The 23,862-nt window shown below is 38.0% G+C and overlaps 1 protein-coding gene across 5 annotated transcripts in view; it reads right to left on the bottom strand.

Annotated features, from left to right (window-relative positions):
* The window catches only part of LOC121380778 (ligand-gated ion channel 4-like), an 83,377-nt gene that overhangs the window by 16,658 nt on the left and 42,857 nt on the right, over positions 1-23,862 (bottom strand). For 4 of the 5 annotated variants that reach the window (XM_041509747.1, XM_041509746.1, XM_041509748.1 and 1 more), the window contains 5 exons: positions 15,439-15,548; positions 13,882-14,030; positions 4,628-4,672; positions 2,545-2,654; positions 1-134 (listed from right to left, as the gene is read on the bottom strand). The exon at positions 1-134 is cut by the window's left edge and continues 146 nt beyond it. In XM_041509747.1, the coding sequence (XP_041365681.1) occupies positions 1-134; positions 2,545-2,654; positions 4,628-4,672; positions 13,882-14,030; positions 15,439-15,523 (523 nt within the window). In that variant the 5' untranslated portion in view covers positions 15,524-15,548. Of the gene's footprint in view, positions 135-2,544; positions 2,655-4,627; positions 4,673-13,881; positions 14,031-15,438; positions 15,681-23,862 lie in introns of those variants that run through there. The other variant, XM_041509750.1, reaches the window with a different exon arrangement.

Genomic DNA, 23,862 nt, shown 5'->3' on the forward strand with positions numbered 1-23,862 from the left:
CAAACGGGAAGTACTGCACGTCGATCGAACACGAGCTCTTGAAGATCACCATCGACAACCACGTCACGTTGCCGTCGTGCGTCACGATCACGTTGGTGCTGACGCTCGAGAAATCGGCGCTCGTCACCTCGGCGCTGAATGACAGTGAAATAGTGGAACGTATTTGTAACGGAACATGCTCTTATCTTTTCACCTGTGGCGATGTTAATTGTTTTAGAGGGCTGTGTGCAGCTTGGTTACGTAATACCCCCGCGCAACGGTGGTAGTCCTGCGTCCCAATACACACCCATACCAGGTGTGGAGGCCATGTGGAGAGTGGTTACATAATACCTCCGCGCGACCATGGTATCTCTAGCGAACTAGGCGTCGATCAGTCTAGGCTTGTAAGAAAATATACCGTCTTGGTCGCTGTGGAAATATACACATCATAAGATTCGGTCCCGCGGACTGTCTCCGGACCAGTCTGGGAATTTATAATAAATAGATAGGATTTTAGATATATAGGGAAGAAACATTGGAAGTATCCAGGGGAACGGACATGGTCCAACTGAACGACTTATATTAGTTCAGACCGGACTTGGTAAATATATATTTCTGCTCTGTTGTATAACCTTGATGTGATTGATGTGACTTTAAATATTTTAATACTGTATTATACCAATATTCTTTAGACAGTGTCTCCGGTAATCTGATGAAGTAAATTGTAGGCTTCACTGTTCTAATATTTTTATACGAGTATTTGGTAAGATAAAGCTTAGCCGGTCATCCTAGAGGACCTAGGTAAACTGTAGGTTATTGTCTTTATTGTGATATGTACCAGTATTAATTCTGTATTACAAGGTTACTGAATGAGTATTTAAGGGTTAATTAAAAATTGACCAGTTAGGAATAGAGTTGTAATTCCTTTATTAATTAAGTTCCCCTGGCAGCGTTTCTCAATTATCACACGTGTGTGTGTTGTATCACGGTGAAGTGATTAGAATATTGTGTAAACTAGACACCTAGTGATTAACTAATTAAGTGATTAGCTCTGGGTTGTTATTATATTGTTGTTGTTAATTAACTACTGCGGCAAGTACATTTGTCAGCGTTAGAGTTAATACAGATTCCAAAGTGTATTGTGTTTTGTTGTGTTTTCTAGTGAACTAAACGTGCTATATATATATATATATATATATATATATATATATATATATATATATATATATATATATATATTATATAAGATCTTATCTCTGATTACTCCTAGAGCCGGGCCACTCGGGTAGTAGCTTGCCCGATACAGAGAGATCTAATAGATATACAGTTAGGAGAGATATTTGGATAATCGTGTTTTATTCAGTTACGGGTATTATAGGATCCCCGTGACAGGAATAAAAATTGGGGTGCTCGTCCCGGATCTGAAACGGGACATGCATACAAATTCACTAGAAGTAGCAACGTTGTTCACTAGAAAAAAATAAGTGCGTCATATCTAAACATGGATAAGAATTTGCTGGATACGCTCAGTGTAGTGGAGATAAAGGCCGAATTAGTTGAAATCGCGAGTGAGTGGGAAATTGATTTAACATCTGCTAAAACATTAGGAGATATAAGGACAATTATTATCCGGGAAGTTTTTGGTGATAGTCCTGTTATGGAAGAAAGTGAGATTATTCCAGAGATAGAGATAAATGAGTTGAGTATGGAATAACAGTTAGCTTTTAAAAAGCTTGAGTACGAAAGAGAAGAACGTGCATTAGATAGATAGAGAGAGAGAGAGAGAGAGAGAGAGAGAGAGAGAGAGAGAGAGAGAGAGAGAGAGAGAGAGAGAGAGAGAGAGAGAGAGAGAAAGAGAAGAGAGGGATAGCGAAGAGACAGTATTATATAGAGAATACTAGATGAGTGGCTGTTAAATACCACTGTTATCTTACGACTTGTTTCAGAACATATACCTAACGAGCCTAAGTGAGTTAGATATGTCTTTAAGCAACGAATTGTAAAATGAAAAAAAATCATAGCCTCAAAAACCAGGTTTAAACGAAATTTAAACGTCTTTTCCAACTAAAGCTTATTGAATACGCTTGTGCTTGCAGTTACCTTGTGAGTCGCGGAACAATCAGTTTCAGGTTAACCTATACGTCACAGAGCAATCAATTTTAGTCAAGCACATTCCAAAAGTTATTTCCAACGTTTGTTAGAGACGAATAAGATCTGCAACGGAAGACATCTCACTTGTGAGTGTGAGAAACAGTTAAATCAGTTATATAGTAATAGATCAGTATGATGGTATCACTGCCTTTAATTATAGTATATCAAGGCTTTAATATATCCATGTAACGAAAGTCAGGAGACGTTGATACAATTTTATATGTAGCATGCCATGACAGGATAAAACATACCACCGCCTTTGATACACCTGTCGTGGCGACCAAGATAACTCAATTACTATATAAATTAATCTAATATGAAATAACCACACGACAACTGACTGAAACCATTGTTTAAACACAAGAAATAAAAAACTGACAGAAGATAGAGAAAGAATCTCATCTATATATTTACGTGTTGTAGAGTACGATGTCTGGCAGCCATATCTCCTTGAACGGGATTCGAACCACGGTAATATTGCCGTATTTCTTAGGTTCCCATCGAAGTTTTGGGTCAAGCCATCCCTGTTTAAAACGTAGAAACAAGATTTGAAAAGATCATTCCTTAATTTCAAGCAAACTGAGATTTTGATTCCATTATGTTCATTAGATGGGTTTAAAAAAAAAAAAATTATTGTCCCCAGCTTATTTTGAAGATGCCAGGGTTATGTCCATTATATCCTGTCTGTGGGATGTCGCATATAAAAGATCCCTTGCTGCTAATCGAAAAGAGTAGCCCATGAAGTGGCGACAGTGGTTTTCGTCCCTCAATATTTGTGTGGTCCTTAACCATATGTCTTACGCCATATAACCGTAAATGAAATGTGTTGAGTGTGTCGTTAAATAAAACATTTCCTTATTTTATATCGTTGGAATCAGAACTGATTTGACTGTTAGGTTATGCAATGGCGAAAAAGGGTCTCACTCTTATAATTATGGTGCAAAAAAACAACATTGTCCTGCATCTACAACTGAATGCTATATCATGCAGTGTGTTGCCCGTCAACTGAGATTTAATGAGAGTTGCTTCCCTTTTCGGACCCTTCGAAGTAAAGAGTGGTAATATTTGAAACTCCACGTGGCGAACTTATTACTATTAAACAGGGTTTTTTTTGTTTCAGTATAGAGATTGATGTCACAAGGCTACTCTTTTCATTTAATGAAGAAAGGTAAACATTGTCTTTCCGGGTTAATTGTTACAATGGCGTAATGTTTGTATGTTCGGCTATGTAAACAAAAATACCGGCGTGATATCTGTTCACAATAAACGTCTGAAGTCTGTTTACAGAGAAAACTATACTTTTAATAATCGTGGGTGTTCAAAGAGAATCTCAGATTCCTCCTGTCAGTAAAATTGGCATTTCGAGTACAGAATATCTTATTCACCATGGACACTGTTTATTCTAACAATAATTGTTTTTAGATGAAAGGTAATCAGTGTTTTGCTTTTGTGTATCATGATATATATATATATATATATATATATATATATAAAGAAAGAAAGAAGTGTTTTATTTAACGACGCACTCAACACATTTTATTTACGGTTATATGGCGTCAGACATATGGTTAAGGACCATACAGATTTTTTTTTTAGAGGAAACCCGCTGTCGCCACATAGGCTACTCTTTTACGACAGGCAGCGAGGGATCTTTTATTTGCCACAGGCAGAATAGCACAAACCATGGCCTTTGTTGAACCAGTTATGGATCACTGGTCGATGCAAGTGGTTTACACCTACCCATTGAGCCTTGCGGAGCACTCACTCAGGGTTTGGAGTCGATATCTGGATTAAAAATCCCATGCCTCGACTGGGATCCGAACCCCATACCTACCAGCCTGTAGACCGATGGCCTGCCACGACGCCACCGAGGCCGGTATATATATATAGAGCTCTCTGACAAAGTAATCGTCTTAGTACAAAGGGACTAGTGGTATGTTCAGGAAAAAAGTTAAAGTTTGTCTTGTTTAACAACACCACTAGAGCACATTGGTATATTAATCATCGGCTATTGGATGTCAAACATTTGATAGTTCTCTGATATATAGTCTTAGAGAAAAAAAAACCCACTACATTTTTTCCATTAGTAGCATTGGATTTTTTATATGCACCATCCCACCATCACCAATGCCTTTGATATACCAGTTGTGGTGCTTTGGCCGGAACGAGAAATAGCCCTATGGGTCACAGTGTGCTCGGGAGGACGTGCGCCCCTAAAACTATTTGACTGGTACCTTCATCATCTGCCACATCATATTCATTTAAGGTTAGGCGTATACACCAGTCTAGCGAAAGACCGCAAGCGCGCACCATCCTGAACACGTCTCATGTTATGAGGTTTGATACTATGTTGTTCATCTATCACTCTGCCAATACACAAAAACCAGTCGGTTTTGGTTTTGGCCAACTAAAGCATACATTTATTATTAGTTCTTAATGATAAACACGAATCTAAACACATAAAATGATATGAGTTATAAAAATATATATAACTTACTTGATTTAACCAGCAATTAGTTGTAATAATCTGATTCTTTTCATCCTGAAAATACAAAGAACCAAATGAGGTAACGACATTGTTTTCGAACATAGACCAGTGGACGTTGGTTTTAAAGGGACATGCCTGAGTTTGCTGCAGCTTTTAATGTTATCGGCTAACAGAGCCTTTTTAACCATTGTAATTACATATCAAATATATTTTTCTGCATAGAATATTAGTGGCTGTATATTAAACGTGTTTCTAATGGTTCTATTATTTTTTCATTTTATTTCATAACATATAATTTTTTCGTACGTACGAAATTATTTAAAGACAGAATCCAGTATGGGCTTCTTACAAATATTAAGACGACCAGAAACACATTGAATATATAGGCACTGATATTATAAACAAGAAAATATATTTAATATATAAGTTTAATCGTAGAAATATTTTATTAGTCGGAAACATCTTACAATGCAACAAACTCAGGAATGTCCCTTTAATGCATTACGACCAGAAGGCAAAGCAAAAAGACAAACTTCAACAAGTGTCTTGATATAACGTAACGTGCAGCAAACATTGAAAATAAAGAAATGTGAATGGTTTCATGTTTTCACAATAAAACAACTTTCAGAAGTCGTGTTCCAGTATGATGACAAGTTAGTGCCATTCAAAATAAAGCACGGCCAGTTTTGCCGTGAAACTGTTTAATTTTGAGGGCATTGGGGCATATGACTAGGCATTACGACGATTAGCCGCATGGTCGCCATTACATTCGAGTCCTGATACAAAAAGAATTAAATCGTTCGCACTACCCGCCATACGAACGACGACAAAAGAGGAAGTTGAAGAGACAAGGACTGGAAGATGACTATTTCACTTAATAGTTACCGTATACTATAAAATAGTTTAAAAACTCTAAATGGTACACAGACTGCTATACAAAGATTACTGCTATACAAAGATTAGTTTTATAACTCGTGTCTACCAAAGAGGCTGAACCCGTACTAACCATAATCTAAAGCGTGTGCATAAAGCCTGGTTTCCATAAAATATGTAACGATGCAAACCGAAGCAGAATCTCTGACACAGATCTATGCAAAAATAGATTCACATACATATTTTACTTATGAAGGGCGGTACGCAGCTCAGTGGTTAAGCGCTCACTTGATACTCGGTCGATCTGGAATAGATCCCCGCCAGTTGACCCATTGGGCTATTTCACATTCCAGCCATTGCACCACGACTGGTTTATCAAAGGTCGTGGTATGTGCTATCCTGTCTGGTGGATGATGCATATAAAAGACCCCTTGCTACTAATGAAAACAAATGTAGCGGGTTTCTTCTCTAAGACTATATGTCACAATTACTAAATGTTTGACATTTAACAGCCGATGATTAATAAATCAATGTGTTCTAGTGGTGTCGTTAACCAAAACAAACAGACAAGCGTCGATCTGCGTCAGTCGGTTGGCGAGCTGTCACATATTTTATGGAAACCAGGCTTAATTCAGATCGTAAAGAAGGATTGTTTTATTTAACGATGCACTCAACACATTTTAATTACGGTTACATGACGGCGGACACACGGTTAAAGGGACATTCCTGAGTTTGCTGCAATTGTTGAGATGTTATCGACTAACATAGACTTTTTAGCGATTGTAATTACATATCAGTTATATTTTTCTGCATAAAATATCAGTGGCTGCATATTAAACGTGTTTCTGATCGTTCTAATATATGTACTAGGTTAAATTTCATTGATATTCTAAACAAGAAAATATATTTAATATGTAAGTGTAATCGTAGAAATATTTTATTAATTGGAAACATCTTACAATGCAGCAAACTCAGGAATGTCCCTTTAAGGACCAAGCAGATATTGAGAGAGGAATCCCTCTGCAGCCAAGCAATGGGACACTCTTTCCGATTAACAGCAAGGGATCTTTTATATGCATCAAATCACAGACAGGATAACACATACCACGGCCTTTGTTACACCAATTGTGGAGTACTGGCTAGAACAAGAAATAGCCTACTGGGCCCTCCGACGGGGATCGATTTTAGACGGACCGCGCATCGGGCGAGAGCGTTATCACTAGGCTACATCCCGCCTCCTTGGAGAAGGGTATGCCACTCTACCAATTTCTCTCTAAAAAAACCCAACCCCTAACCCAAACTAATGCCCATTAACCTCTCTCCTAGATAGTGCAGATGGCGGTGTGGGAATGGTGGGGGGTGGGGTCAAGGAGAACACGCTTAACTGGGTGAAAGCGAGTAAATAAATTAAAACGGAATGAACAGGAGAGATATGTCAAGATCTGTAATAAACCTAATCATGGAAAACTGTTTGAAGCGGAAAACTCGAAATTCAACTGAAAGATCAATCAATCAACTTTTACCCGTCGCGCGAGCGGCCAATAAAATGTCCCGGATCACAACACGGGGCACGGTTAGTCATTACCGTAGTATCTCTAATAAAACTTTTGCGACAAATTTTTATTTTGGACGTTTTTCACAGACACAGATTTTGGTGCGGAACGGACAAGGGAAGTCTCAAACAGAGAGAGAGAGAGAGAGAGAGAGAGAGAGAGAGAGAGAGAGAGAGAGAGAGAGAGAGAGAGAGAGAGAGAGAGAGAGAGAGAGAGAGAGAGAGAGAGAGAGAGAGAGACAGAGAGAGAAGAGAGAGAGGAGACGAGAGAGAGAGAGAGAGAGCGAGAGAAGGATAGAGATAGAGAGAAAAAGATGAGAGAGAGAGAGAGAGAGAGAGAGAGAGAGAGAGAGAGAGAGAGAGAGAGAGAGAGAGAGAGAGAGAGAGAGAGAGAGAGAGAGAGAGAGAGAGAGAGAGAGAGAGAGAGAGAGAGAGAGAGAGAAATGAGTCCGCTATAGGATACTAGTGTGAAGAACTAGTACATCACGACTTGGACATCAACAGCCGTACTATGTACTGTTCCGTCTGTGGGAGCGTGCACATAAAATATCCCTTGCTGCTGTTTAAAAAGTGTAGCATGTGTGGCGGCAAAGTGTTTCACCATGTATTAAACACCAATATTTCTCTTTCTTTTTGTTTTAAAGCGGACACCAAAAGTGGAACTACCATGGGCCGAAGTTACGAAACGAGTGTGTGTGTGTGTGTGTGTGTGTGTGTGTGTGTGTGTGTGTGTGTGTGTGTGTGTGTGTGTGTGTGTGTGTGTGTGTGTGTGTGTGTGTGTGTCTGATCGATTTTCGTTTCCAACCCTGTGTCTATAAATATGAAGACGGGCTATATATTTTATTTGTGATTTTGGAATGGTGGTTTGAGTGTTCAGTAAATCATATATATGTTTGCAACCTTTCTGATCTTTGAACAAAACCTTTAACTTATATGGAAGAACAGGATTTTGTAATGCTATAAAAACGTCATCATTTAAATTATCTAGGTTGTAAATGAATGATTTTATAGCACTGACCAATGAAGCATATTCCAGAAAATTGGTAATTATGTCGTATTTCTCTATGAACTGTTCATATGTTAGAAAGTCTCCTTGTTCTTTCAACAAATCGTTAATAAAGATAATACCTTTTGAGATATATCGTTTTAGTATAAATTGCTTTTTATCTATACATATTTTACTGTTCAACATAATATTGATCTGGAGAATATCATCTACGTTTACTGGAATTTGTTTTTCTTGTATCCTTAACCAACTAACCAATGTGTCTCTTCAAAATGTATTTTTTATTGAACTTTTTACAGTATAGAAAATGGTCGCCATATATAATTAAATCACGTGTTGATATATTTGTAGAAGCTTTGAACAAAATGGTCCATTTTGGGTTATTTAAAAATATCCGTCGGATCCACGAACTTTTCAAAGCGGTCATAAAATTATTTATGTTTATCATTTTGATGCCACCATTTTTATAGTCTTGCGTTATTAACTTTCTTTTAAGTTGTTCACGGCCGCTATTCCAAATAAATTGGAAAAATAATGTATTTATATGTTTTAGCAAACGTTCGCTTGGATTTGGTAATGTTTTCAGTAGGTATGTTAGTTTAGGAACTATTAACGTTTTCAGGACTGACGTAAGTATTACGAGTGCTTTATGTTACCGTGCCCAGGACTAGAACGTCCGTGGTTACACGCGTGTAAGACACAAACAGGCTCCAGGGATATAACTCCTGTCTTCATCACATACGTCGTCGACAAAATAAGAAATATTTCAGTGCAAACATGACAGTTTGTTTGTTTAGAAAATGATTAACCTGAATTTACCACGGTACTAATACACTGGCACAAATCGGGGAATACGTTCGTGATAGACGGAAATCTGTGACGGCAAACAGCGAACAATTACGGAGGCTTAACATGAGACCCTCTCAATTAAAGTAGCGTGCTCGGGAATGCAATTTCGGCGCCGTCTTACCAAGCGGTCAGATGTGAATGGAAAGCGAACAGAGTCATTTCCTATTTGCGTGATTCAATTCTCGTCCCTAAGTAAGGAGTAGGTTTAGGAAGTCGCCAGTTCACCCAACTCGTCTACCAACGTAAGTCAATTAGAGTATCAGCTCACCCGAAACACGCCACAAATCCACGAAGTCACGTGTGTCTTGCAACCTAAGTCGAAAGCATTGGGTTTCGTTTTGTAGGCTTTTATCACATAATTCAGTCCTTTACCCTAATAAGGATGCGGGATCACTCGGCAACACAGAAATGCTAACGCTTGATACGTATTTACTTAACAGAGTATTGTTTTAGAAAATACAATTAGGTGATACACGCGAGTACTCTAGGGTCCGTGTTCCAGTTTACAGAATTAACAGTAAAAGTGCAGTTTCCTTAAATATCCAAGAGCCGCTTTGGTGGCGTAGTGGTTAAGCCATCGGCTTAAAACCTGTCAGGTACTGGGTTCGCATCCTAATATCGGCAGGAGGGATAAAACATTTTGTTGCGGATTTCCTAGTGAGTGGCGGTCCTCCCAAGGACGAGCACCTGATAGTGCATCATGGAAGCAACCACGACTTTGCGTAAAAAGTCCTTTTGAATCTGCCTTGTGCAGAGATATGATTTTGATCATGCAATACGGATTTGTCATTCAGATTTAACGGAGACAACTACACCGACTTTCTTCTCACTAACAGGAAACCGTTAGCCTTTCTCTCGGATAGATGAAATCAGTGTATGTGCCCAGAACAGCGTTCTTGAACCTTAAATGGACACGAGAACAAAAATTAAGCACAAATGTTCCGTTTTAAAGTAAAACGTTTCCCATTTGTAGTTTTTATATTTTGTGATGTATACTTTTTCTGCTATTCAGCTTCATAAATTGGACATTTTTATGAACTCGAAATCAAAAAACTGCTTTAATATTCTGGTTATTTTTCTGATTCTGTTGTTTCAAATGTTCATGTTACGAGAGGATTTGTTTTTCACAAAAATATCCAGCTTTGATTTTATCAAACAAAATACTATTATTATAATGCTTTTATCGCTGCAAGCAAAACACAAATATCATTTTATTGAGCAAAACTATATGCACCTTACTTTATAAAGGATTAAAAGGCAAAATTTATATTTCAAAATTTGAATTTGTGATAAAAAATAATAAGCAGCCGACAATAGTAAATGAAAAGAAAAACGTAAATGCAAATGCATAGAAATAAATCGTTTCTTTACATCCTGATTCACTGGTTGACTGGGCTGATATGTTTAATGTTTGTATTCATTTTCCAAAAAACAGAAAAAAGCTAACATGAAAAACACCCCCACCAGATGCATATTGCTCTTAGAAAACTGTATGGACTATTATGAAAAATAACCATGGCCAAAACATTTCTCCAACATTTTAATAGAAATGCTTTTGAGCATAAGTGCCATCAAGTGTTGTAGCTATAAAGATAGTCATTAAATCATCATTTGGAAGATGAAGTACTTTATTGCAAAAACATTATATGCTTCAATGAAGTAAAAAAAAAAAAAAAAAAAAAAAAAAAAGATATTGCGGCGCCAAAATAAAAATACAAATTCATAAGCAACATATTGATACTTGTGGCGAGAACATTTTCGAATATTTCATTTGTGTTTTATTTAACTTAAAAACACAAAAACACTTTAACTCATACCGTTCATATATTTACAAACTTTCGCTAGTAACAAAATCTGACCAATAAATTTTTAACATTATAAAAACAACAGTTTCGCATCGAAAACCTCCTTTATAAAATGATGTAGACAATAAACTTTACACGGTTAAAATGGCGCTTGGTTATCATCGTTATATTATTTGGTTATATTATTGAGCTTGAGCAATAACTAAATTTTTAACAGGCCAATACCTATAATGCATATATGAATGGTTAATCTGATTAATTTCGGCGTCATTTCGTAGTTCTTTTTTTATTGTTTGTTTGTGTGTGTGTGTGTGTGTGTGTGTGTGAGTGAGAGAGAGAGAGAGAGAGAGAGAGAGAGAGAGAGAGAGAGAGAGAGAGAGAGAGAGAGAGAGAGAGAGAGAAATCAACTCTACTGGTTTATTAAAGGGACATACCCTAGTTTTTAAACACTAAGGCATATTTTTTTTTTACTATTAAAGCACTTTACTTAGATTTTATTGTTTAGATTATCAGTTTCCGTACATTCGAATTGGTTTTGGTCATTCTTGTGTGTTTTAATATCACAACATGCATTTCTCATATTTTTAAAAACGCACGTGCATCTGAGAAGTAGCAGTTATAGAGTCGAGTTTTAGGCTATTTTTGGAGGGTATTTCACTATACAAAGTCACAAACTCATGTTTTATGTTATCCAAATGTGTTACAGGTTTGTAGATGAACTAAACTTAGTGTTAATTTTCACGGGTTGAAACTAGAGTATGTCCCTTTAACCAGTGGAGCTAATTTTAATGAGAGTGCGTTGAATTTATAGAATTCATTTTTGTACACAATATTTGGCACAATGTGTGTACGGTAATCGACTGAATATGAGCGTAGATAGGTAGGTAACTAGTTTTACGTGATCATATACCACTAGGGTTTCGAACACGCCCTGACCGGCCTCGGTGGCGTCGTGGTAGGCCATCGGTCTACAGGCTGGTAGGTACTGGGTTCGGATCCCAGTCGAGGCATGGGATTTTTAATCCAGATACCGACTCCAAACCCTGAGTGAGTGCTCCGCAAGGCTCAATGGGTAGGTGTAAACCACTTGCACCGACCAGTGATCCATAACTGGTTCAACAAAGGCCATGGTTTGTGCTATCCTGCCTGTGGGAAGCGCAACTAAAAGATCCCTTACTGCTAATCGAAAGAGTAGCCCATGTAGTGGCGACAGCGGGTTTCCTCTCACAATCTGTGTGGTCGTTAACCATATGTCTGACGCCATATAACCGTAAATAAAATGTGTTGAGTGCGTCGTTAAATAAAACATTTCTTTCTTTTTTTCGAACACGCCCATTCCAAGTCCGACCTCCGATAAGATCAGGGGCATGACTCGGGGCAAGACTAACTTACTTAATGGATAATTTTGAAATTTTGATTAAGTCCAAAAATTAAATGGAGGAGGGGGATGAGCGCAGAAAGATCCTTGCGAAATGCGGCATCGGGTACAAAGACTGCGATCGGCAGTGTAAATCAAAGGGGTGAAGTGGTCAGAACAATGGGAGACTAATAAAACGGCGTTGCGTATTATATACTCTTCAAAAAAGGTAAGGGAACTCTAATAAGAATTTACAATTGCCAAAAGTGTAAGGTATATTAGCTGTGGGGAATGGTTATATGATAATAGTGAATTAATTGGGCAAACATTACAACCGGTAGTTCAGTATTACAGTAGGTTTATGACCACCAAAGATCTTGAAGGACGATTGGGGTCAGAAGTGAAATTTGAAAGTTGACGGGTTTTTTTTCAGTAAATCGCAAATTCAAACAATAAATATGAATAAAAACAAAACAATAACAACTGTATGATTAACAGAATGAAAAGGATTGACAGAAATAATGTTCTACAGTGATTAATCGACCTTCCTGGAAATTGTCAAAATCGAGAATGACACTCTTCGCACGTGTACGGGGCAACTGCGTGATGCACGTACAAACTATGGAATGTGTTTCGGTGTGTTGATAAACAGATCTGAACGTTCTTTACTAGGATGTCTGTGGTCAAAACGTATGTTCGGTCTAATAATTGATATTAACATTAATATTTCAGGTTCCCCTAATTTGTTTGAAGAGTATACTATAGATAGAAAACATGTTAACTACGACTATTTATAAACTATTCAGACATTCGAAACAGTGAAGGAATTTTCACTTTCAAAACAGCAGTAGCACCCCAAAGTTGCAAGGTAATTTCATTATATTCATATGGCAATCGAAATGAAACTATCTCCCACACTAGACTAAGACATGGTTGCAGTACGTTAAATGCCGACTTATATCGTTGTGGACTTATACCAGATCCCTCTTGTAATTGTGAATACCACTCTGAAAACTGCTATCATTATTTCTTTGAATGCAATCTTTTTACCATACAGAGACAACTTCTTTTAGATTCTTTGAAAACGTTTGCACCGGTTAATCTGCAATTAGTATTGTATGGCAGTACTGTTGTAAATGGTACTATTAACAAACAAATATTCTATATTGTACATAAATATATTAAACAAACACAGCGCTTTGAATAATAATAATAATAATAATAATAATAATAATAATAATAATGTCTAATTAAATCTAAATCAGTTACGCAGGAACCTGTCTGCTAAGATATTAAATAAATTGGGTTGTCTGATTGGAAAATGAATCACCTTCGTTTGCTTTCCTTCTTCAGTTTTTCATTCATTCATTTATTATTATTATTATTATTTTTTTTTTCCTGTGTTTTGTTTTTCTCTCATGTATATACTTCTCTTTGAATATATATATTTTTTTATATATTCTAATAATAGTTGTAGTCGCCGTTATTGTCATACTGTCATGTTGTCATTACTGTATGCTATTAGGAGAGGGCCTCGTAAGTTGAATAACTTGTGCCCAATCCATTTGTACGTTATATGCAATAAAATATGTTTCAATCAAACTATTCAGACTATGTTTTTCTATTGTTAGTAATGCATGTAGTAACAATACCTAGTAGAAATGTTTACGTTACGTCAAAACACGTTTATACCTGGTTCGAATCCTCATCATCGAGATTGACTTATTTGAGATTCTTTATTTATTGATGCGTATAATTTGGGAAGAAGAAAATGTTAATAACTGATGTCAATATTAATACAGTGAATATAACAATACTTACGACATCTATGATCTGCGCCAGTGCCACGCCAAATGTTACGTTTAGCGACTCGGAGAAATTGAGTGCTGGACGGACTCGTTTGTCATACGGCTTCAAAAGGTCCCGGACCAACCGATACTGTGCATCTGTGTCAACTGTGGCCGCACCAGCTGTTAATAAAAATAGTATTGTTTGAATTGTTATTTACTCATACCATAGTGGAAAACAAGTATTAAAAAAAGTTACTTAGTACTTGTATTTACCAACCAACAAAACCAGATCTAAATTATATTCTGTGAACAATTTAGATTTAAAATGAGATGTGAATACTTACTAAGCAAAAGGTACACAGTGACCGATAGCCAGAAATGATACGGAAGTTATAAATGATCACGAACCAGTGTAAATGTACCAGGTTTTGTTTTTTATACCAATAAAAACAAAATACACAAAACTCCAACCAATTAAAACACAAGGTACGAAAATTACAATGTTCTTATTGACCAATCAGAACCTAACACATAAACAGTCAGTTTAATATAAGACAAGAGTACCTGTGATGTACATATGCCCATCAAAAGTAGGTCGCGGTGATCTAGTTATGGTGCGCTATTCCAAGTTGAACTTGCATGCAAGGTTTAATGATCCTGTATAATATTGATAAGGAAGATATGGCCTGGACAAGAATTTCCTTTAATGTGCAGTAATACGTGCAGAGTAGATCGCGGTGACCTAGTTATGGTACGAGGTACGCCGCCATCCCAAGATGTACTTGCTTAGTGAGTCTATATGAATTGTTAAGAACGATATACCACGGAAACGATAAACCCCAATATGACCCGTCAAAAAACGGGCATATATAGAGGCTATTTCATGTTTTTTTAAAAATACAATTAACTCGTGATGTGAGTAAAACACGAGTTGACATAAAAATCGTATTCGAAAAAACACCAAGAAAAGCTCTGTTTATTATCGACATCTTTCCTATGTTTTAACAATATGTTTCGCTTTTTATTAGTATCTTTCGCTTATCCTACCGAAAACACGCAACACCATGATACATTTGTTCGGTTGGAACTTTTCCAGAAAATTTACTTGACCATGAACTTTATAACAGGAATATAAATTAAAAACTATCTTTATTTAATAATTATTTAATAATACTGCTATGCAAACTCTCAAAAACCCCACAAAATCAAAACATAAATCGAACAGAACATTGTATTATCGTTATTTGCTTCTTATTCAATCAGTTTTAGATCTTTTATCGTAATCGCACATCATATCCATTTATTTATTAATTGTTTAAATTTAAAAAACCTTCAAATACGATCAGATGCATTGGTAATCATCAAATTTAAATTCGAAGAAGCGACACTTGACCTTAATAGTTAAAACGTAATAATTTACAGAGGAGATAATTGAATCATGAATTTGTTCACAAAAATATGAATATGATTTGTACATCTTCACTGTAACTAAACTGCAGTGAAAATATGACTTTTTACGGAATATCACTTTTATGATTTCTGTAGATTTATATATTTCATACCTATGTAATAACAAAACAATACTTACCTATAAAGGAAAAGAACAGGATGACGTAGTGAAGACAGGAGGACGTTTTGGGGTAGAAGTGTTTAGGGATGTATTCTCCGCTCATTCTCTGTAGCACTGGTAATGAAGAACTGAAAAAAGAGAGAAAAGAAACGAATGAAACAGCTTTGGTTTATCAATAGAGAACACGATATGCGTCGCCTGTTAATCAACAAAATGTATCAGGTTCCTGATATCATTTTGTCTCCAGGGGGCGCTTAACTCTTCACTCCCACTGGTTACGGCCCTTTGATTGTACGAAAATGTCTAGCATTATTAATTTTTTAAAAATAAACCAAACAACCCCCACCCCCAAGAAATACAAAAAAAAAGAAAAGAAAAAAGGAGACCCCCCCCCAATAAAAACAAACCAGCGCCGAAAACCCCGTCCCTCTCCCTCTCCCTGAAATAATAGAAAATGCTCAATGAGTAAACTGAATGACCCAGATACTCCATCAACGTGTTACATGCAACCTGCCCGAGAGCGTGTGTCTCCGCCGCAGTGGTAGTTGGTGTAATCTGTAAAGTGTGAAGTCAAGCACAGTGTTGACGGCCCACGGCGCGCCTCATCACGCGATCGAGCCGCCGTAACCCACTCGAGCGTACTTCCACTGGCTAGGTGTGCTCCAGAACGACTCTCATCCATAGCGTTAGCAAGGAAATGATTGATAGGTACACAACTAACGCGAAACTTCTAGCTGGATTATCTTTTAAATTTAATTAAAAAATATAAAAATTAAGATTAACTTTAAGTTTGAAAAATATAATTTAAAAAATAATACAAACACTCAATCCAATTATAAAATCAAAATTAGAAATTATATCTAATAATGTTATGAATTATATTTTCTATTGATAATTGTTTTGAACATAAAAATGAAAACCGAAATACTCTTCCCAAATCCGGAAGCCGGTGTGAAGATAAGAAATATTATGATTATACGTAACAATGTTAATGGAACTGATGTACATGCAGACGCGTGTGCAGAAATTTTAGCAAGGTTTTAGACTGGTGAGCGAAGCTTATGGGGTGGGGGGGGGGGGGGGGGGGGGTGGGGGGGGGGGGGGGGGGGGGGGGGGGGGGGGAGTAAGACACCCTTTCCTGAAAAATGTATTGAAAAAAAAAGAACATTTGCCCGAGCAGAGGAAGGTGTCGACCCCCCTCCCAAACCCTCCCCTGTACACGCGCCTGAGATGAACAGATCAGTTTTCTGCTTCCAGATGTTTTGCTCTTAAAAATGATCTTAATCACAATAAAAAAAAAACCATCAATGAAACAAAAAATTGCCTTTCCTTCCTTCTATCAACTGCTATCCATCTTAAAATAGCAATGATACTTAATTATGTTAGGCGTCGTTAAATAAAACAAACTTTACTTTAATTATGTTAGGCGTCGTTAAATAAAACAAACTTTACTTTAATTATGTTAGTGAAAAAGAGCTAAAATAACAAGTTGCTCGCTTTTCTTCTTTCAGGCTTTTTCCTCATCAATCTGATCTTACTGGAAAGGTAAACAGAAAGACAACAAAAGACGAAAACCTGCCCCTATCCATCTTCTGTCTCCACATTGTAATTTAGAAATACTAGCCTTGGTCAGGTTAATAATAATGAAAAAAATATGAACACATCAAGATGATCATTTTCTCAAATCAGGCGTTCCTCGTATAGAACTTGTAAACGAGGTTCCTTTTGTCTTTCTTCTCTAAAACAGCGGCTCGTGACTGCCTACAGCGATTTGGCAACCTCAGCATCACAAACACTATTTACCTTTGAGCTTTTGTCCTAACTTAGACAGTCTGGCTGTGCTAAGGAACTGCTGTAACAGTTTAATATTAAAATATCTGACATCCCATTAACTCGGCGATACATCGGGTGATCTCAGTAATTAATACTAAGATGATGAAGACGAGAATTAAAAAGGAAGACCACGATACTGTTGTCCATGAAGACTGGTGTTTGTGATAATGGTGTGGGGGCGAGATAGAGCTCAGTCGGTAGAGCTCTCGCCTGAGGTATTTTCATCGTAGGATCGGACCCCGCCAATGGACGCATTATCTGATTGTTTCCCCCCGTCTCAACCAGTGCTACATGACAGATAAATGAAAACTTTGTGGTATGTGCTGTAATGTCTGTGGGAAACTGCATATATAAAAAATATCCTTGCTGCTGATGGGGAAAATGCAGCAGGTTTATTAAAAAACTATATCCGAATAATAAAAATGTTTGATATCTAATAGCCGATGGTGAATAAATCATTGTAATTTAGTGGTGTCGGTAAACAAAACAAATTTTAACATTGATAATTTTATTAAAGGTACTTTGTTCTCTTACATAATTTTAGGATATTTTTTTTCTCTAAATTTTAGTTTCTTGACCGTAATACTATTTTCACATTTAGTAATACTGAATTTATTTCTAAATATGTAACGAGTAATGATGTTCAACATTACACGACATTCCCCGGCCCACAATATTCAACAAAAATAATATCTATACAACAGCACTCAACATTCAAACAGTAGGGTGATTATAACCAAAATCAAATCCCATAGACGACAATGGTAATATATGTAGATAAAGCAGGTCAGGTCAGGTCAGAGTGTTTAACATGCACATTCAGAACAAGCTGTTGTAGCGCACGTCTGTCTTGGGCACAGGTGCCGGTCTCGGCCGGCTCCTCTGTCCAGGACAGAAAAGGGTGGGGTGGACAGGGGGACCGCCTGCACTGGCAGTTGCATCGGAGCACCAGCAGCCCGACCGGGGTCGGAAACAGGCGGAGGATGGTTATGGGTGTTATGGAATTTGGAATGTACCGTGGGATTAAAGCCAAATGGAAAGGGTGCGCAGTTTGTATCAAGGAAATTAAGCGCAATTTTAAACGGACCCGCCGAAAAATAAAGGAGGGAGCTAGATAAAGCCGCCACACGTAACCTTCAAGATAAACGCATAAAGGTCATAGAAGAAAATGGCCTGTAAAACGTCCTTAACTCCTGCAGTCCCTCACAAAAGTGTCACGCTAAATGTATTGGGTGCCTTGTACATGTTTCAAGCAGTATATTTCCCGCCACACTAATCAAATTCAAATGATTTCACTGGCCACATTATACAAAACACTTTATAACAACATGTCCTGTCAAGTGTCGATCTAACGACAGTGCTTTGTGCTGTATTAAATTGGGGTAATGGAGGGGAAGTGTGTGTGTGTGTGTGTGGGGGGGGGGGGGGGGGGACGGCGGACATTTCGAACGTTGACCTGTTCAGATGCTATTTGGTAAACTGCAACCTGTTACAAAACGGATTTTGATCCGCCAGGCGCATAGCTCAGCACTAAAATACAATTTGCGTAGCCTTGTACTTTAACAAGATTTTTGATTACCCGATACAAATGTTTTTTCATTTGCTGAATGCTCTCAATTTACGATGCGTTCTGCGTACAACGTTAGGAAGTGCTCGGGGCCGAATTGCCTTTTAGAGGCTTAGATGTAATTATATATAATGTAAAAGTGGCGCCACTTTCGTAATGGTTTTGATTTTTAATGTTAGAACTTAAATTGACGGGTTTTTTTCCCATCGAGACCAAATTATCGTCTTTTGGTTATTTAAAAAAAATCCGACCCTCCCCCCCCCCCCCCCCCCGAATGAAAAATAGATGATAGAATCTGCAAACCATTCAGTGAGTATTATTAGATAGAATAAATCCGTGATTAAAAACGACTAGACAGTTTTAATTCAATATTGTCTCATTTGTTGAATTCTATAAAAGTCAGAATATAAAAAAGTATATTAATGACCCCCCCAAAAAAAAAAAAAAAAAAAAAAAAAAAAAAAAAAAAAAAAAAAAATCATTCGAAAGTGCTATAATTCAAATGATGTTTTCCACAAACCTCTGTTAATAATGAATGAATGAATGAATGTTTAACGACACCCCAGCACGAAAAATACATCGGCTATTGGGTGTCAAACTATGGTAATGCAAACAAACAAAGTGACGATCAGCATCACTATAAAAATTCAAGATTTAAATAAAAACAGTGTAAAGAACTGTGCAAAAATACAAATATCACAGATAGATACTGACTTTTACTCAAAATTTCAATTGTATCTCGACGAAAACAAGAGGATTTGTGCTGTATTGGCCATTCTCAAAGAGAATGTTACACCCCTGCATCACGGTGAGATTACAGCACGCGCAGGGGCCCTGTTAATATGCATAAGTTAAGTTAGGAAAAGTACCGTATGTTTGCGAAACGGTAAACATATCATGGGGATGTGGGTGGGTAAATACTGACATGCTTCCATCAGAGAACTGTTCAAGCACGCCTGCCGTGGACTCAACCTCTGATGTCATACATTAAAAACAGTTTTGGGAATGGCAGTCATCTCAGAGGCAAAGTAAGACAGACTCGTTCTGAGTGGCAGTCCTCTAGCACCCGACAGCGACTCTTGTTAGCATTTCGTCACAACTTCGTTAAAATATCAATTGGACTGAGTACTTGGCTCAGATTTAACAAACAATGATTAAATATATGAATAACTGAATAATCGCAAATTTCATTTATTTTCAAATTAGGATCAGATTAAAGTTTGTTTTATTTAACGACACCAGTGTAACACATTCATTTACTATCATTGAGACCGGCCTCGGTGGCGTCGTGGTAGGCCATCATCGGTCTACAGGCTGGCAGGTACTGGGTTCGGATCCCAGTCGAAGCATGGGATTTTTAATCCAGATACCGACTCCAAACCCTGAGTGAGTGCTCCGCAAGGCTCAATGGGTAGGTGTAAACCACTTGCACCGACCAGTGATCCATAACTGGTTCAACAAAGGCCATGGTTTGTGCTATCCTGCCTGTGGGAAGCGCAAATAAAAGATCCCTTGCTGCTAATCGGAAGAGTAGCCCATGTAGTGGCGACAGCGGGTTTCCTCTCAAAATCTGTGTGGTCCTTAACCATATGTCTGACGCCATATAACCGTAAATAAAATGTGTTGAGTGCGTCGTTAGATAAAACACTTCTTTCTTTATTATCATTGATTATTAGATTGAGACACTACGACGTAGTCAGAGGAAACCTATTGCATTTTTTTCCTATAGCAGCAAGCGTTCTTTTATATGCACTTTACCACAAAATCTCGTTCCAGCCAGTGCTCCACAACTGGTGTAACAAAGGCTATGGTATGTACTACCCTGTCTCTAGGATGGTACATATAAAATATCCCTTGCTGTTAATCGAAAAGACTAGCCCATGAAGTGGCGACAGCGGGTTTCCTCTCTCAATACCTGTGTGGTTCTTAACCGTATGTCCGACGCCATATAACCTAAATAAAATGTGTTGAGCGCGTCGTTAAATAAAATATTTCCTCACTTCCTTTTTTCCCACAAAAAAGGACAACACATACCACGGCCTTTGAAATACCAGTCGTGGAGCACTGATGGCATGGGGTGGGGGGGGGGGGGGGGGGTGGGGGGAGAGGGGCAGAGAACAGGTTCACCGAGGGGATTCGATCCTTCGACCCCAGCACCTCAGGCAAGCTGTCTTCCGACTGAGCTAGATCCCACTCAATTAATACCTTAGTCACCAGGTATAGTGGCCTTCTTTCTCCCCTCTGGGGCGAGGCGTAGCCCAGTGGTAAAGCGTTCGCTTGAAGCGCGGTCGGTCTAGGATCGATCCCCGTCTGTGGACCCATTGTGCTATTTCTCGTTCCAGCCAGTGTTCCACAACTGGTGTGACAAAGGCCGTGGTATGTACTATCCTGTCTGTGGGATGGTAGATATAAAAGATCCTTTGCTGCTAATCGAAAAGAGTAGCCTATGAAGTGGTGACAGCGGGATTCCTCTTTCAATATCTGTGTGGTCCTTAATCATATGTCCGACGCCATATAACGTAAATAAAATGTGTTGAGTGTGTCGTTAAATAAAACATTTCCTTCCTTCTTCCTCCCCTCTAAGCTGTGCACTCGCATTTGGCTAGAACCGGTACTAGAACGCGAGCCGATAACCTACCCACTGAAAAACAGTGATTTAACCACTAGGCCATAGGGGCCGTTTATTGCAAACTGTATTAGGCGCGAGCGATTCGTCATAGTTTGTGAAATCGAATGCAAATAATTTGCCTCAAGAAATTTCACCATGTAACTGCGCCAACCATCCACACTTGAAAGGACAAATAATTGACTTCGGCTCCGGTCAAACTTGAAAAAAAGAAGAAGAAGAAAAAAAGTCTGTATATTGCTTAGACCATCTTTTTATCGAGAAACCTTTCTTAGGCTTTTAATTCCTTTCAAAGTTCCCAATTGTCTCTCACGGCCGCTAACGTTAGTTATTTCAAATTTCCGTTTTCCGTATTTGCAGTTGACGTATTTTCGAGAAGTGCCGATAATTGAGTGTTCAGACACTGTTAATCTCTGGTGGTGCTGAGGCACTTCTGTCGATATTTTACTCTCGTGTCGTAAACGATGAGACAGTTTCTTTCTCTCAACACTTTTCAATACACTGTTTGTGCGTTTGTGTCATTCCATACCACTTGTTGTCTTCGGGGTTTTGCGTCATGCACTCATTTTTTCCAGTTATTTTCCTTCGAAATCAACGTACAACGCAGAAAACGTGTGTGTGTGTGTGTGTGTGTGTGTGTGTGTGTGCGCGCGAGGACACGCGCGCATGCATTTAACGTGTGTGTTTGTTGTGTTCGCATGTGTATACGTCTGTGTGTGCATGTGTATACAGGATGTTGATAGAGTGGGTAGATAAGTATGTGGAGAGAGAGAGAGAGAGAGAGAGAGAGAGAGAGAGAGAGAGAGAGAGAGAGAGAGAGAGAGAGAGTCAGAAAGAGAGAGCGATTGTTGTTTGACAAGAGAGAGAGAGAGAGATGAGGAGTCGGAAGAAACAGGGGCTTGTGGCGAGGTTTAACAACACCATGGTAATTGGGGGAGAGTACATTTAAGATCTAAGATCATCACTACTGGATGTCAAAAATGTTGGTAATTTTTGACATATAGAGTCTTAGAGACGAGAAAATCCGAGCACATTTAGTGATGAATGAGGAGAGAGAACGAGAGAGAGAGAGAGAGAGAATGAGAGAGGAGAGAGAGGAGAGAGAGAGAGAGAGAGAGAGAGAGAGAGAGAAAGAGAAGGGGGCAGGCAAACAACCCATACATTATAGCATAAAATGTTACGTTACCAGTTATAAATCTTTAAGGAAACATTAAAAAAAACCTGTATATCCATTATACTGAAATCCATTAGAAATGCACCATCAAGGTAATGATGTATGTTTGAACCTTGCACGACGTAAACCACATGATCTGTGTATACTGATGAAAAGAAATAATGGAACATAACTTGGAATTGTAGACTAAATGTTATTCACTAGTAGCGTAGTAATGTATACGTGTCATACAAAGTTGTAATTAATGTGAGATTGACTTCCAGGATTATCGAACTGACTGCCGGTAAGACCTTGAACTTCTGACACCATGGATTGAGAAATTGGGTGGCAGTCACTGTTTGCTGTTACTGTTTGTGCGACCCTTATTTCCATCAGTATATTATAAAGAATCCAACTTGTGTTAGAATCAAGTAGAATATTTGGGGGCATAAATAAAATACACAACGAATAAATGCCTATGGATTTTTTTCGCAGTCCCTGGCGCCAATGATAATGATGATGTAACCGGTTTTTGTGTTTATTTCCAAATAGATTTCAAACACGTTGCCCTAGGCATGCTGCGTATAAGGAAGGAAATTAATGGGTTGACATGAGCACGAAAATCAGCTCCTAATGAAGATGTGTTTACTACCGAACAGCAGAAAAGTTTGCTAAGGGAATACAACAATAACATAATAAAGGGACATTCCTGAGTTTGCTGCAGTGTTTAAGGTGTTATCGACTAACAGAGACGTTTTAACGATTGTAATTAAATATCAAATATATTTTTCTGCATATAATATTAGTGGCTGTATATTAATCATGTTTCTGATCATTCTAATGTTTGTACTGGGTTAAATTCCATTTTATTTCCTCAAATATATTATTTTTCGTACGTACGAAATTATTTGAAGACGAAATCCAGTTTGGGCTTGTTACAAATATTAAGACGACCAGAAACACATTGAATCACACTGATATTCTAAACAAGAAAATATATTTAATGTGTAAGTTTAATCGTAGAAATATTTTATTACTCGGAAACATCTTACAATGCAGCAAACTCAGGAATGTCCCTATAATAAAAAAAGAACAGAAAAAGAAATAGGCGCGTATGCAGGAATTTTAGCTAGGGTCTAGACTGGCGAGCGAAAATATATTGACCCCCCCCCCCCCAGTTGCTCGAGCAGGGAGGGCATGGGCGTACATGGGGGGGGGGGGTTCGATGGGTTCGTAGCCCAGTGGTAAAGCGCTCGCTTGAGC

Source organism: Gigantopelta aegis, chromosome 9 (assembly GCF_016097555.1).
Source record: "Gigantopelta aegis isolate Gae_Host chromosome 9, Gae_host_genome, whole genome shotgun sequence".
Classification (NCBI taxonomy): Eukaryota; Metazoa; Mollusca; class Gastropoda; order Neomphalida; family Peltospiridae; genus Gigantopelta; species Gigantopelta aegis.